Source organism: Diaphorina citri, unplaced genomic scaffold (assembly GCF_000475195.1).
Source record: "Diaphorina citri unplaced genomic scaffold, Diaci psyllid genome assembly version 1.1 scaffold8213, whole genome shotgun sequence".
NCBI classification, from domain to species: domain Eukaryota; kingdom Metazoa; phylum Arthropoda; class Insecta; order Hemiptera; family Psyllidae; genus Diaphorina; species Diaphorina citri.
Genome location: NW_007385589.1, coordinates 6,777 through 18,032, shown reverse-complemented (window position 1 = coordinate 18,032; position 11,256 = coordinate 6,777). Strand labels below are relative to the sequence as shown.

The following is an 11,256-nucleotide window of genomic DNA, read 5'->3' as shown; positions in this document are numbered from 1 at the left end:
CGATTCCCGCCCGGGCGGGATTTACTCTGATGGGATAAAATCCGCCCGGGCGGGAATGGACCCGCGGCCTAGCGCTTACGAGCGCAGACGCACTACCCACCAAGCAAACTAGGCTGGTAAGCATACTTTATCTCCGAACTCGATATAATTAAAATAGAAAGTAAAAGTTAACATACTTACTTTCATACAGACTTACCTATTTATTTCCTTCATGAAAATACGAGTGTACCTATAAATGCCGCGCTTACTTGTTCACTCAACACTTGTTCTGTCTTTATGTTTGTTAAATGCATAAACTCTTGTTCGCTTCTTCTCATATTCTACATCCAGCGATTTTCTCCTTAGCATCCCTCTAACAGTTGGATTTCTCCTCTATCTCCTTGACGAGTTGCTGCTGATTTTCAAGATCCTCTATCACTTTCTGCTTAATGTAGAATTTTCTTTATTTATCGTATGGACCGTTTTATTTTTTCCAAAGATTATACATAGAATACAGAACAAAGGAACATTTAACAAAAACAAAAGACAATAATACACTGTCTATCATCTTATAGAGTAAGGTAAACATCTGTAGCTCAGGCCAACAGCCTCAATGTAGTACATTATAAAAATTGCCATATTGTTTGGATTTTCCAGTAATGAGTACATTTACGATCCATATTATAAGGCTGCCAAAACACTTAGCTAGCTTTCACATGATTATGTTGACCTGTTGACTCAGAGGTACCTAATAGAAGGAATTGTGTCTGCTTCTGGCCCACTGATGACGGAACTTTGAAAACCTTTATTCTTATTTTATTTTTAACAAACAGTCCAAGGAGCTATTTTTTTTTTTTTTTTTTTATTTTTTTTTTTAGCAAAACAGCCGCACAACAATACTTTTCCACATTTGGGTGCTGCAATCCGGTATATTTTTAATTAGGCTATTGAAACGCCAGGCCTGGTTTTGCTTAGAAGGTAGCGTGTCTGCCGTGTAAGCCGTTAAGTCGCGGGTTCGTCCCGTCCGGGGCCGAACTTTATCCTAAACAGATAAGGGTCCCTTTCTCGCAAATGGCTGGCTTCTCCTATGTCCTTCTCATTCTCTCCTCCTCTCCTTCCAATTTTGGGGACATAAGACATCGAGTTGTTACAGGTCAGTACCGTTCAAATGTAAAAAAAAAAAACTCCGAAAATCTCTGAAATGATTTATTGGTTGGTACCTTTCATTCTTACCTCTAAAGTTTCCTTCTGTTCAATCGATAGCTTTGATGTTGTTTTCTTGGGTACTGAAGTTCAGATCTCAAGTATTCCATTCGTTACTCTTTGTCATAATTCTCAGCTGCCAGGAGGAATACTCCATTCTTTTCTCTCGCTGCCTGCAGACTCACGTCTTGAGCTTCTCGATCTCTTCCTGTTATTCCTGAGGGGAGAAAAATAAATCGTAAATTATAAGTACTTATAATAATAATAGACCTTGAGTGGATGGTAAACCACTAGGTGAGGTTACTGCCGGAGGCGTTCTCTCCCACCTTTAACCCTAAGAGCTCATTATTATGTGGTCACACTCTCAAATAAATGAGGGTAAAATCCCATGCTCGGCTGGGATGGAACCCACGCCCTCCTGTTTACCAGGCGAGCGTCTTGACCACTACGCCACCCGGAGGCAGGTAAATTGAGAAATTTGATTAAAGCAAGAGGCTTTTTGACAACTTTTGTGGTATCACATCATTACCTAAGTGTCTTGCTTTACTATTAATTGCTCATCGCTACTTATCGTCCATTTTACACTGGTAATGCCACCAAATCGATGAAAGGAGAGACTCCCTCAGTTGTCCTCACGAGGCTAAGTTGCACCCCGAACTCTAAGCACAGAGCCGAAAAACTTTCGACACCGCCGGAATCGAACCCGGAACCGCCCGGCGTGCAACGCCTAGTGTCGATACCCACTCGGCATGGAGGCTACAAAAACTAACCAGTAAATAGAAAGTAAAATTGTCGTTTTTGAGTTAATTGTTTTTTTTTTCACTTTAAATTTTGCACGAAAAATCGGAAACTGTTCGCGGTGGGTTATAGCAGAACGAACACGTAAATTAAAAGCAATACTCAACAAGCTAAAACTCAACCTTCAATCCATCTCTCTTTTTTTTAACTATCTTCTTAGGCTGTGATTCCCCTTAGTCAGCACAACCTCAATATACATTATGTATTGAGGGTTAGACAAGGGGGTAACGTGTCCTTATTTCTATTAATAATGGTTCCTGGATTTGTCATTACCTAATATTATATGGAAATAAAGAGTGTAATATGTTTAACACAAATGCGGTCAGTGATCATATGATCAACAAAAGGTCACTTACTCTGAGCAAGTTTCTTGGACCATTTCTGGTTTGATCTCAGGTCGGTTGGTAATGTTCTTGGCGCGATGAGCACTAATCCAGAGTGGACAAGTCTCCCTCCGGATGTTAAGTTGTGCAGGGGGAGACGGTCGCTATGATAGAGGTCTTGGTTCGACCCCCGAGTGATCCTGTAGAGACGGAGGTCAGCTTGGACTCTCTGGGGGAAAAATTGAGATGGGTGCATTGAAAGTAAAATAACTTGAGGCTATTACTTGTCGTCATTGCGAAGTTCTAATGTTTGGCCATAAACATGCGCACTTTAACGGCATCGTCACTATCTGTATTCAAAAGGAAGTAGCACAGAACGCTAAAGTTGATATCGAAATGAGTCGTGAGCTAGCTTCGACCCGACTTCAGATGTTGAACTTACGTGAGGGATCAAAATGAAAATCTTCAAATAGCAGGGAAACGGAATCACTAATTTCCAGTAACTTGCTAGAAACAAAGATTTTTCCGATTTTCCCTAATATCCTTACCATTCCAGGATTTTTGCCAACTTTTCCAAGCTCCTTCTTTTGTATTCGGGAGTGTACTGTGAACTCTTCCGTTTCAGACAAGTGTTAGCCGAAATATCTGACCAGTGAAAGAATTGTTCCCTTGTTCTGAAGTCTCTGGTCCATGCAAAGTTACTGAAAGAGTGAATCCGGTTTCCCTTCTTTTGAAGATTTTCCTTTGATCCCTCACGTAAGTTTGAACATCTGAAGTCGGTCGGTAAAAGCTAGGTCACCTACAGTCTCATGTTGATATCAACTTTAGGGTTCTGGTGCAACTACATAATACAGATGTGGACAAGGTCCTAAAGTTGTTTGAATGGCAACATAGAGTTACAATGAGACAAGTAAACCTCAAGCCCTCATCTTGTGGTGTCCTATCTTAGTTTCCCCTAAAGGCACTTGATGTGGGTGCCAAAGTTGATTGAGGAAATATTAGTATTTTTACAGTAAAGATTTCTAATTCAGCCTGGATACCTGTATCAACAACATGATGCAAAAGTTAGGATAAAGGTACAACTATGGTAAAATTCTTGTTGAAATCTATCATTTTCAGAATGGCAGCCAGCTCGTCAACATCTTCCTCATCCTCGGTTGTACCATCATCTTCCAAAATGTCAGAAGACTCACAGATTGCACAGAAAACATGGATTATGGAGAACAATATAGAGACATTGAGTGCTACGGATGAAATATTCAAATATGATAGGAAAAGACAGCAGGACATGATTGCTGCCAAACCCTGGGAAAAAGAGTAAGATGATAATGTATGCTTTTATACATATTGGTAGTTTGGTACCTAATGATTCACTTGTTATATTGGAAAATTACTAGAGAATCCATTTGCCAAGAAAACCTCATAGCTATTATGTACTTTTGTCAGACAGGGTCACTGTTTTTTTGTCAGCCTCTCAATCAGTCCTGGTGTGATTGCTTTGGGCTGACATTTGGTTTTGGCTACAAAAATTTTGATGTTAAACAAATTATCTAATTTTTTTTTTTATTTTCCCCCAGCCCACATTTCTTCAAGGACATCAAAATCTCTGCTCTGGCACTATTGAAGATGGTGATGCATGCTCGTTCTGGTGGCACTCTAGAAGTGATGGGTTTGCTTCTCGGCAAGATAGATGCTAACAGTATGATTGTCATGGATGCATTTGCCCTCCCTGTTGAAGGCACGGAAACCCGAGTCAATGCTCAAGCACAGGCCTATGAATATATGACTGCCTATATTGAAGCTGCCAAAGAGGTAAGACATAAGGAAGTTATTCCATCAACTCTGATGTCACATTTCTTGGTGGAGGGAGGAAGGGTGAGCAGTGTCAATAATAGGGCCAGGCATTGTTATAAGTAGGTAAGATCAAATGATTTTGGTGGAATGAAAAAGAATATTTATAGTGACAATGTCCTCCCTCTAAACTAGATTTTTGAAACAAAATGAAAAGAAAATTCCAAGTTACAAAAGCTGTTTTGGAAGAACATTTCAATATTTTTTTCAATTTTTGTTTTTCATCAGGTGGGTCGTTTGGAGAATGCTATTGGTTGGTATCACAGTCACCCAGGCTACGGATGTTGGTTGAGTGGTATTGATGTGTCTACGCAAATGTTGAATCAGAACTTCCAGGAGCCATTTGTTGCCATTGTCATTGATCCAGTGAGAACCATCTCAGCAGGCAAAGTGTGTCTGGGATCTTTCCGTACCTATCCAAAAGTGAGTAGAGCAGATTCTTTATGGTACGGTGAACTTTGACCATTTAGGTCTTACTGACCATTTAGGTCTTACTTTGACCATTTAGGTCTTACCAAAATCGAGGTGAGAATGAGGACAGGAGATGGGGAAAAAGCCAGGTGTTCTAAGAACAAACCTTGTGTAGGATAAAGTTTGCCTGGGTGGGAATTGAACCCACAACCTAACCCTTACAAGGCAGAAGTGCTACCCTACAAGCTAGCAAAGCTGGCTACTTTTATCCTCTTCCTAAAAAAAAAAAAAAGAAGTTCATAATGATTTAATTTTGTGTGTGCATACAGTTACACTTTATCATGATGCTTTAATACTAATGTTCATACCTAAACCTGAAAGATTATAATCCCTAACAATTGTTCCTTTCATTTCTTACAGGGTTACAAACCAGCCAATGAGGAACCATCTGAATATCAAACCATCCCCCTGAACAAGATTGAAGATTTCGGTGTACACTGTAAACAATACTACTCACTAGATGTGTCTTATTTCAAATCATCTCTGGATAGACGTCTCCTTGATTCCCTATGGAATAAATACTGGGTCAATACTCTCAGCTCATCCAGTCTGCTAACTAATGCTGATTATCTAACAGGTAAAACTTGTGTTACTTAGATATAATAGAAATCAACTAAAATTTGGTACAGATTCGTTAGGCTGAATTTGTCAAAGTTTTCAAGGAAATATGACTTGTCTTTGATTTTTTCCCAAGAGGTTTGATGCAGGTAAAATGAACAACAGAGGACTCATCATCCCGAAATTTCACCTGAGGCAGGAATTAAACTTGCTTGTCTTGAACTTATTACATACATTGATAAATTTATAAAGCATATGCTCTAACCTTCACTTCTTACTAACCAATTCATTCTGATTTCCCCACAGGTCAAATGTGCGATCTCTCAGACAAATTGGAGCAAGCGGAGAGCGCGCTGGTTCGTAACTTCCTCATATCTGAATCCCAGGAGCGAAGACCCGAGACCAAACTCATGAAGGCTACCAAGGATTGTTGCAAGACTACTATCGAGTGCATACATGGGTTAATGGCTCAGATGATCAAGCAGCAATTGTTCAATCATAACATGAAACATGTCGAAACAGAAGACTCTGTTATGGCCTGAATGGGTTAATATGTATACCTACCTACTGTGTCGTATTAAGAGCCTGTCCCCACTTGTTGGGAAATAAATCGTGTCGTGTGTAGTGAGAACAATCTCATTTAAATTACATTGCCTACAGGAAATTCGAGGAAAATTGGATGAAACTCATCACAAGTGGGAATGGCCTCTTGAATCTTGTGTCTTGTGGTTGTGTTTTTATTCAAGGAACTTTCCAACATTCTCACTCAAATGAGAAAGGCTGCTCACAAGTAAATAGATTCCTAAGCTCCCTTCCTTTCCCCATTCCTTATGAACCTTCTCCTCCTACCTCCCAATATTCCTTACCATTTGTCAATCAGTAAGTACAAGTGATGGTACTGCAAACTCTGAAAACCCAAGTAAGGTCTCCTGATGGTTTTGACTATGGATTTATTGCAAGATAGAAATTCCAGTTGACAAGTTCAATATTCCAACTTTGATTTTGTTATTGACATATTGAAGAAATATAACACCCCTTTCTTTCTTATTTGTTTGTATTATAAAATCTACTTTGTGTTTGAATTACCTATTTTTATTTTATTTGTCCTTGGTTCTACAGTTTCATGTTGAGTGCCTTCTATGCAAGGGTCGGTTTTTTAGGTAGAGGAGGTTTTAGATTAGGTCGTAAAACGCGGTCTACTATCAAACCTCCTTCAAAAAGTAGGGGGAATAACAAACAAAGTGAATTTTGTCCATGTGTAAATAAACCATATTTAATCAAACAAAATAAATGCATTTCATTAGGATCAGGTGACTTAGCTAAATGTCCTTTTTGGTACAATATATAGTGAAAAGTTGTACAGCTTCTCTCAACAACTGTCAGAATGACTGAGACTATACTACTTGGTTATTTTCATTTTCTTACAGGATCTAGTTATTTATTATTTCTCATTCTTCTGATTTCAGTTGGGCACACACATCCGTGCCAAGAGGAAGCGTGAGGAACTTTCCAACATTCTCACTCAAATGAGAAAGGCTGCTCACAAGTAAATAGATTCCTAAGCTCCCTTCCTTTCCCCATTCCTTATGAACCTTCTCCTCCTACCTCCCAATATTCCTTACCATTTGTCAATCAGTAAGTACAAGTGATGGTACTGCAAACTCTGAAAACCCAAGTAAGGTCTCCTGATGGTTTTGACTATGGATTTATTGCAAGATAGAAATTCCAGTTGACAAGTTCAATATTCCAACTTTGATTTTGTTATTGACATATTGAAGAAATATAACACCCCTTTCTTTCTTATTTGTTTGTATTATAAAATCTACTTTGTGTTTGAATTACCTATTTTTATTTTTTTGTCCTTGGTTCTACAGTTTCATGTTGAGTGCCTTCTATGCAAGGGTCGGTTTTTTAGGTAGAGGAGGTTTTAGATTAGGTCGTAAAACGCGGTCTACTATCAAACCTCCTTCAAAAAGTAGGGGGAATAACAAACAAAGTGAATTTTGTCCATGTGTAAATAAACCATATTTAATCAAACAAAATAATGTATTCGAAACAAAATAAGGTACCTATTAATTTACAATAATATAAAGTTACATTAAAATTTTAAACATTGGTTATCCCAGACTCTCTGGAATATTGGATGGTACACCTATTTCCTATTGGAAAATGGATGACTGAAATTAAGCAATGCCGAGTGTGGCAGGGATTTAAATGGGTGACTAGTCTAAGAAACGAGGTGGTAATTTCAGGTGAACTGTTAAACAAATATCTCATTAATTATGAGGATAAAAAAAGTGGCTTTTGGGACTTCGAACCCTTGTCCTTCAGATTAAACGTCTTGTAACATGTACAACCGTACAAAATAATTTCCTAAACATAAAAGGAAGGTATGTAGCTAATTCTATAATTCACGTTCTTAAAGTTTCTCTATTATTGCACAAAACTGTTTCACACTTCACATCTTCAAACTGTAGCTAATTCTATAATTCACGTTCTTAAAGTTTCTCTATTATTGCACAAAACTGTTTCACACTTCACATCTTCAAACAAAAAAAAAAAGCTTTATAAAAATTGGACTTAATATTTTACGTCACCAGAACTATTAATAGCCAACCATGCAAGCAATATTAGGTCAACTTTTGGTAAGTATACCCTAGTAAAACACCCTCATAGCATTAACATAATTATCTCGTCTGTAGCACCCTATTCTAATATCCAGTTCATTCAAATTACCTCATGGCCGAATGTAAGCTACCCATGTAGGTGTGAAACATTATTCCAAGACCTCTTTCAGGACATAAACACGGGGGGAAAAGTTGTCACAGAAATATAATTTTATTTAGATTTATCACTTGCAGATGATGATGATGGTGGTACTGACTTTGGATCTGCTGCCAGTGTTGACTGAGTTTGTGTGTCTTCCGATTTACTTGCTGCTTCTGATTCACTTTGGATTTCCCTTCCTTCTGAGCTTGACGTTTGTGATGCTGAATGATCTGGACTCAGTGCTGATTCACTTTCTGTCTCTCCTGACTTACTCGTCGTGTCTGCTGACTTACTGGCGAGTGATTTCTGTCTGCATTGTCGTATCCAGTCTTGTATTTGAGTCTGGAGTTGTGTGTTGGGTATCACTTGTTCCATCGTGAGGGGAGATCGGTTGAACGGATCGGTCTGGTCACTTAGTAAATGTCTGAAAACCAAAACTATACGATAAATCCCGCTTAGCGTAGGAAAAAAAAAAAAATGACTGTAGGTACCTTTTAAAATACTAGCCCAAGGTGGTAGAAATCTGTTTGGATGGAATTTAATCCTTAAAGTTAACAACCATTGGCTTCAATGATTTTTTTATGAAGAGGTTTGACAGAAGGAACTGTAACTGCTAAGGTCTTATCGTCCCAAAATCGAAGAGAGAGGAAGACAGGATAGGAGAAAGCCAGCCGTTCCGAGGCATCAATGAAGCTTGATTGATTGTACCTCGGAACCACTTTGGCATTACTTCAAGGCACATTCTTTTCCATGCCTGTCCAACAACGGGAAAAGTTTGGTTAGAGAATTTCCGCCCCGGCATATTATACACTTTCTTCATTTAAAAAAAAAAAAAATCTGGTGTGAACATCACACGACTTTCTATTACATTAAGTTGGACAGTTCTAAAAGTTTCACCATTCGATTCCGCGTGAAAAATCACATGGGATTAACTATTCACTTGCTTATTTGGTAACGGTTCACAAACAAAAGGGAAATTGTTGATACAGGGGAGTATCGAACCCGCAACTTCTCAACTGTAAGTCAGAGAGTGCTAAAAGTAGCACCATTCGATTCCGCGTGAAAAATCATATGGGATTGACTATTCACTTGCTTATTTGGTAACGGGGTTCATGAATAAAAGGGAAATTTGTCGACACAGGGAAGTATCCGAACCCCGCAACTTTCTCAACCGTAAGTCAGACAGTACTAAAAGTAGCACCATTTCGATTCGGCGTGAAAAATCACATTGATTATGAATATTCCACATCCGAATGACCAAATGTTTTCGAATGTCTCTTACCGTTTATACGAAATAAGGTTAAGCAAACAATGACTTTGGTTAATATCAGGGATGGGTGACTATCCGATTTTTACCAAATTTGTTACAGTCGCGTCCTTGGACCATACCGGGATAGCATACCAAATTTCATCGCTTTACGACAAACCGTTATTGGATGGATATTTTGTTCACAACCCTTTTCAACATTTTCACGAAATGAGGGTTAAGTAACAATTACTTTGGTTAATTATCTGGATGGGTGGTTATCCGATTTTTACCCAATTGTTACAGTCGCGCGTCGCTTGACCACCGGATAGCATACCAAATTTCATTTCTCTATGACCAAACCGTTCTTGAAAAATTTTGTTCACAACTTTTACTTTTTACCCATTTAAACCCTGTAGTACGTACGTTACGTACGTTACGTGTTACGTCGTACGTTACGTTACGTACTGTTACGTACGTACGTTACGTACAGACCATGGGCTAAAAACCACCTTTTTTAGGTCCGTCTTCCTTTTATTATTACAATAGTAATAAAAAGGTATAAGGGACCGACTATTGTATTCGCCTCGGTGTGTCTGTCTGTCTGTCTGTCGGTCTGTCGCGGTCGTTGTTCCCATAGAAGCGACTTATCCAAACCTAGTCGACCTATATATCAAATTAAAGGTTTTTTTACCAGGAACACGAAAATGGTGGTGCAAATTTTGTCCAGAAAACCATAAAGCCAAAAATCCAAAAAAACTGGTTTTTTGGGGGATTTTTTTGTCAGCAGTTTTCTCACACAAATGAGCTCTGATCTTCGAAATTTGCGCGACGACCTATGAACTCAAAGCGAGAAAGTTTTAGATAACACTTCAGTCGATCATTTAAGACCGGTTTTAGCGTTACCTATGTTAAGTTACGCCGAGGAAGGCCAATAAAAATGGATGGGTGACTTGCACACTATATTGGGAATAAGGGGAGAACGGCTCTAGGTCTTGATTTTTAAATCATTACATGAAAGTAAAATTAAAAATCAAATCAAGAATAATAATAAACCTGAATATTAAACAAATTAGGTAGGGTACATAGGTAATTCTTTAACCACGATCGAATAAACTACGGCTAAAAGATTCCGAGGAGGACGGACCCAGCTTGTTTGGAATCAGGGGACCCAAAACGGGATATTTCCACCCATTTCCCGATTTTGAAAATTTGACCGATTGCAGATACTTTCATTACTGAGTATAGCTCCGCCTATACTGTAGTAATAGAACAGTAAAAAAAAGAAAAAAGAATTCTGGTTACTGCCAGCCCTAGTTAGCTTTGGTGTTAGCGGGCGTCTACCTTGTTAAGCGTTAAACGTGTGATCGATTCCCGCCTGTGGGCGGTTTTGAATCCTAAAACAGGTTGAGATGGCGTTCTCGAATCGGCTGTTTTTTTCTATCCTGGTCTCCTGTGTCTTTGTCAATTTCGGGACGATAAGGACCTTAGCAGTTACGAGTTCACTTCTATCTAACTCTTAAAAATTACCATTTATTTACAAAAAGAAAAAGAAAAAAAAAAAAGAAAAATAGTTTTGAAAATAAGCAGCGTTACTTTCTAGTCCAAGATTCGTAGTATTCCGATAGGGCTTAGCCCTATCCTTTAGGTTTGTTCACCCCTGACACCCTAGGCCTCGGGCTCAGTTGCGCTTGTATGTGTATCGGAGTTATCTCTCTCTTTCATCCTCCGTCCCGTTTAGAAATTAGAAAAACCACCCCCACCCCCCTCCCCCACCGACCTCGAAGACCCCACGGCCTAGTTCTACCGCCCCGGCCGTCCACCACCCAACCCCCCAAAGGATGGCTAAGGTCCTATGCGAAATCTACGCTTGACTAAGAAGGTACGTGATAACTCAATTTTTCTTTTTTTTCTTTCGGCTATGGCTTTTATGTCCGGCTTTTTGCTGGATGGGCGCCGGCGCGGTTTATGTAAAATAAATCGGAGGTGGGCGTGCGGTTTTTCCCCCCGGCTCTTCGCCGCGCTGGGGCTGGCGGGGGGCGGCGCAGCGAGCCGTGG

General features: G+C 39.3%; 2 protein-coding genes across 3 annotated transcripts in view; both read left to right on the top strand.

Moving 5' to 3' along the window:
- LOC103522390 (COP9 signalosome complex subunit 5) overlaps positions 1–5,858 on the top strand; it is a 10,364-nt gene extending 4,506 nt beyond the window's left edge. Inside the window, exons 1-6 of one of the 2 annotated variants that reach the window (XM_008487494.3) lie at positions 2,929–3,059; positions 3,423–3,620; positions 3,881–4,115; positions 4,383–4,577; positions 4,986–5,202; positions 5,490–5,858. In XM_008487494.3, coding sequence (XP_008485716.1) covers positions 3,424–3,620; positions 3,881–4,115; positions 4,383–4,577; positions 4,986–5,202; positions 5,490–5,725 — 1,080 coding nt within the window. In that variant the 5' untranslated portion in view covers positions 2,929–3,059; position 3,423 and the 3' untranslated portion in view covers positions 5,726–5,858. Of the gene's footprint in view, positions 1–2,928; positions 3,060–3,422; positions 3,621–3,880; positions 4,116–4,382; positions 4,578–4,985; positions 5,203–5,489 lie in introns of those variants that run through there. The other variant, XM_008487493.3, reaches the window with a different exon arrangement.
- The window catches only part of LOC103522389 (60S ribosomal protein L36-like), a 19,535-nt gene extending 13,283 nt beyond the window's left edge, over positions 1–6,252 (top strand). Inside the window, exon 4 of the mRNA XM_008487490.3 lies at positions 5,942–6,252. Coding sequence (XP_008485712.1) covers positions 5,942–5,977 — 36 coding nt within the window. The 3' untranslated portion in view covers positions 5,978–6,252. The remainder of the gene's footprint in view (positions 1–5,941) is intronic.
- The last annotated feature ends 5,004 nt before the right edge of the window (positions 6,253–11,256 follow it).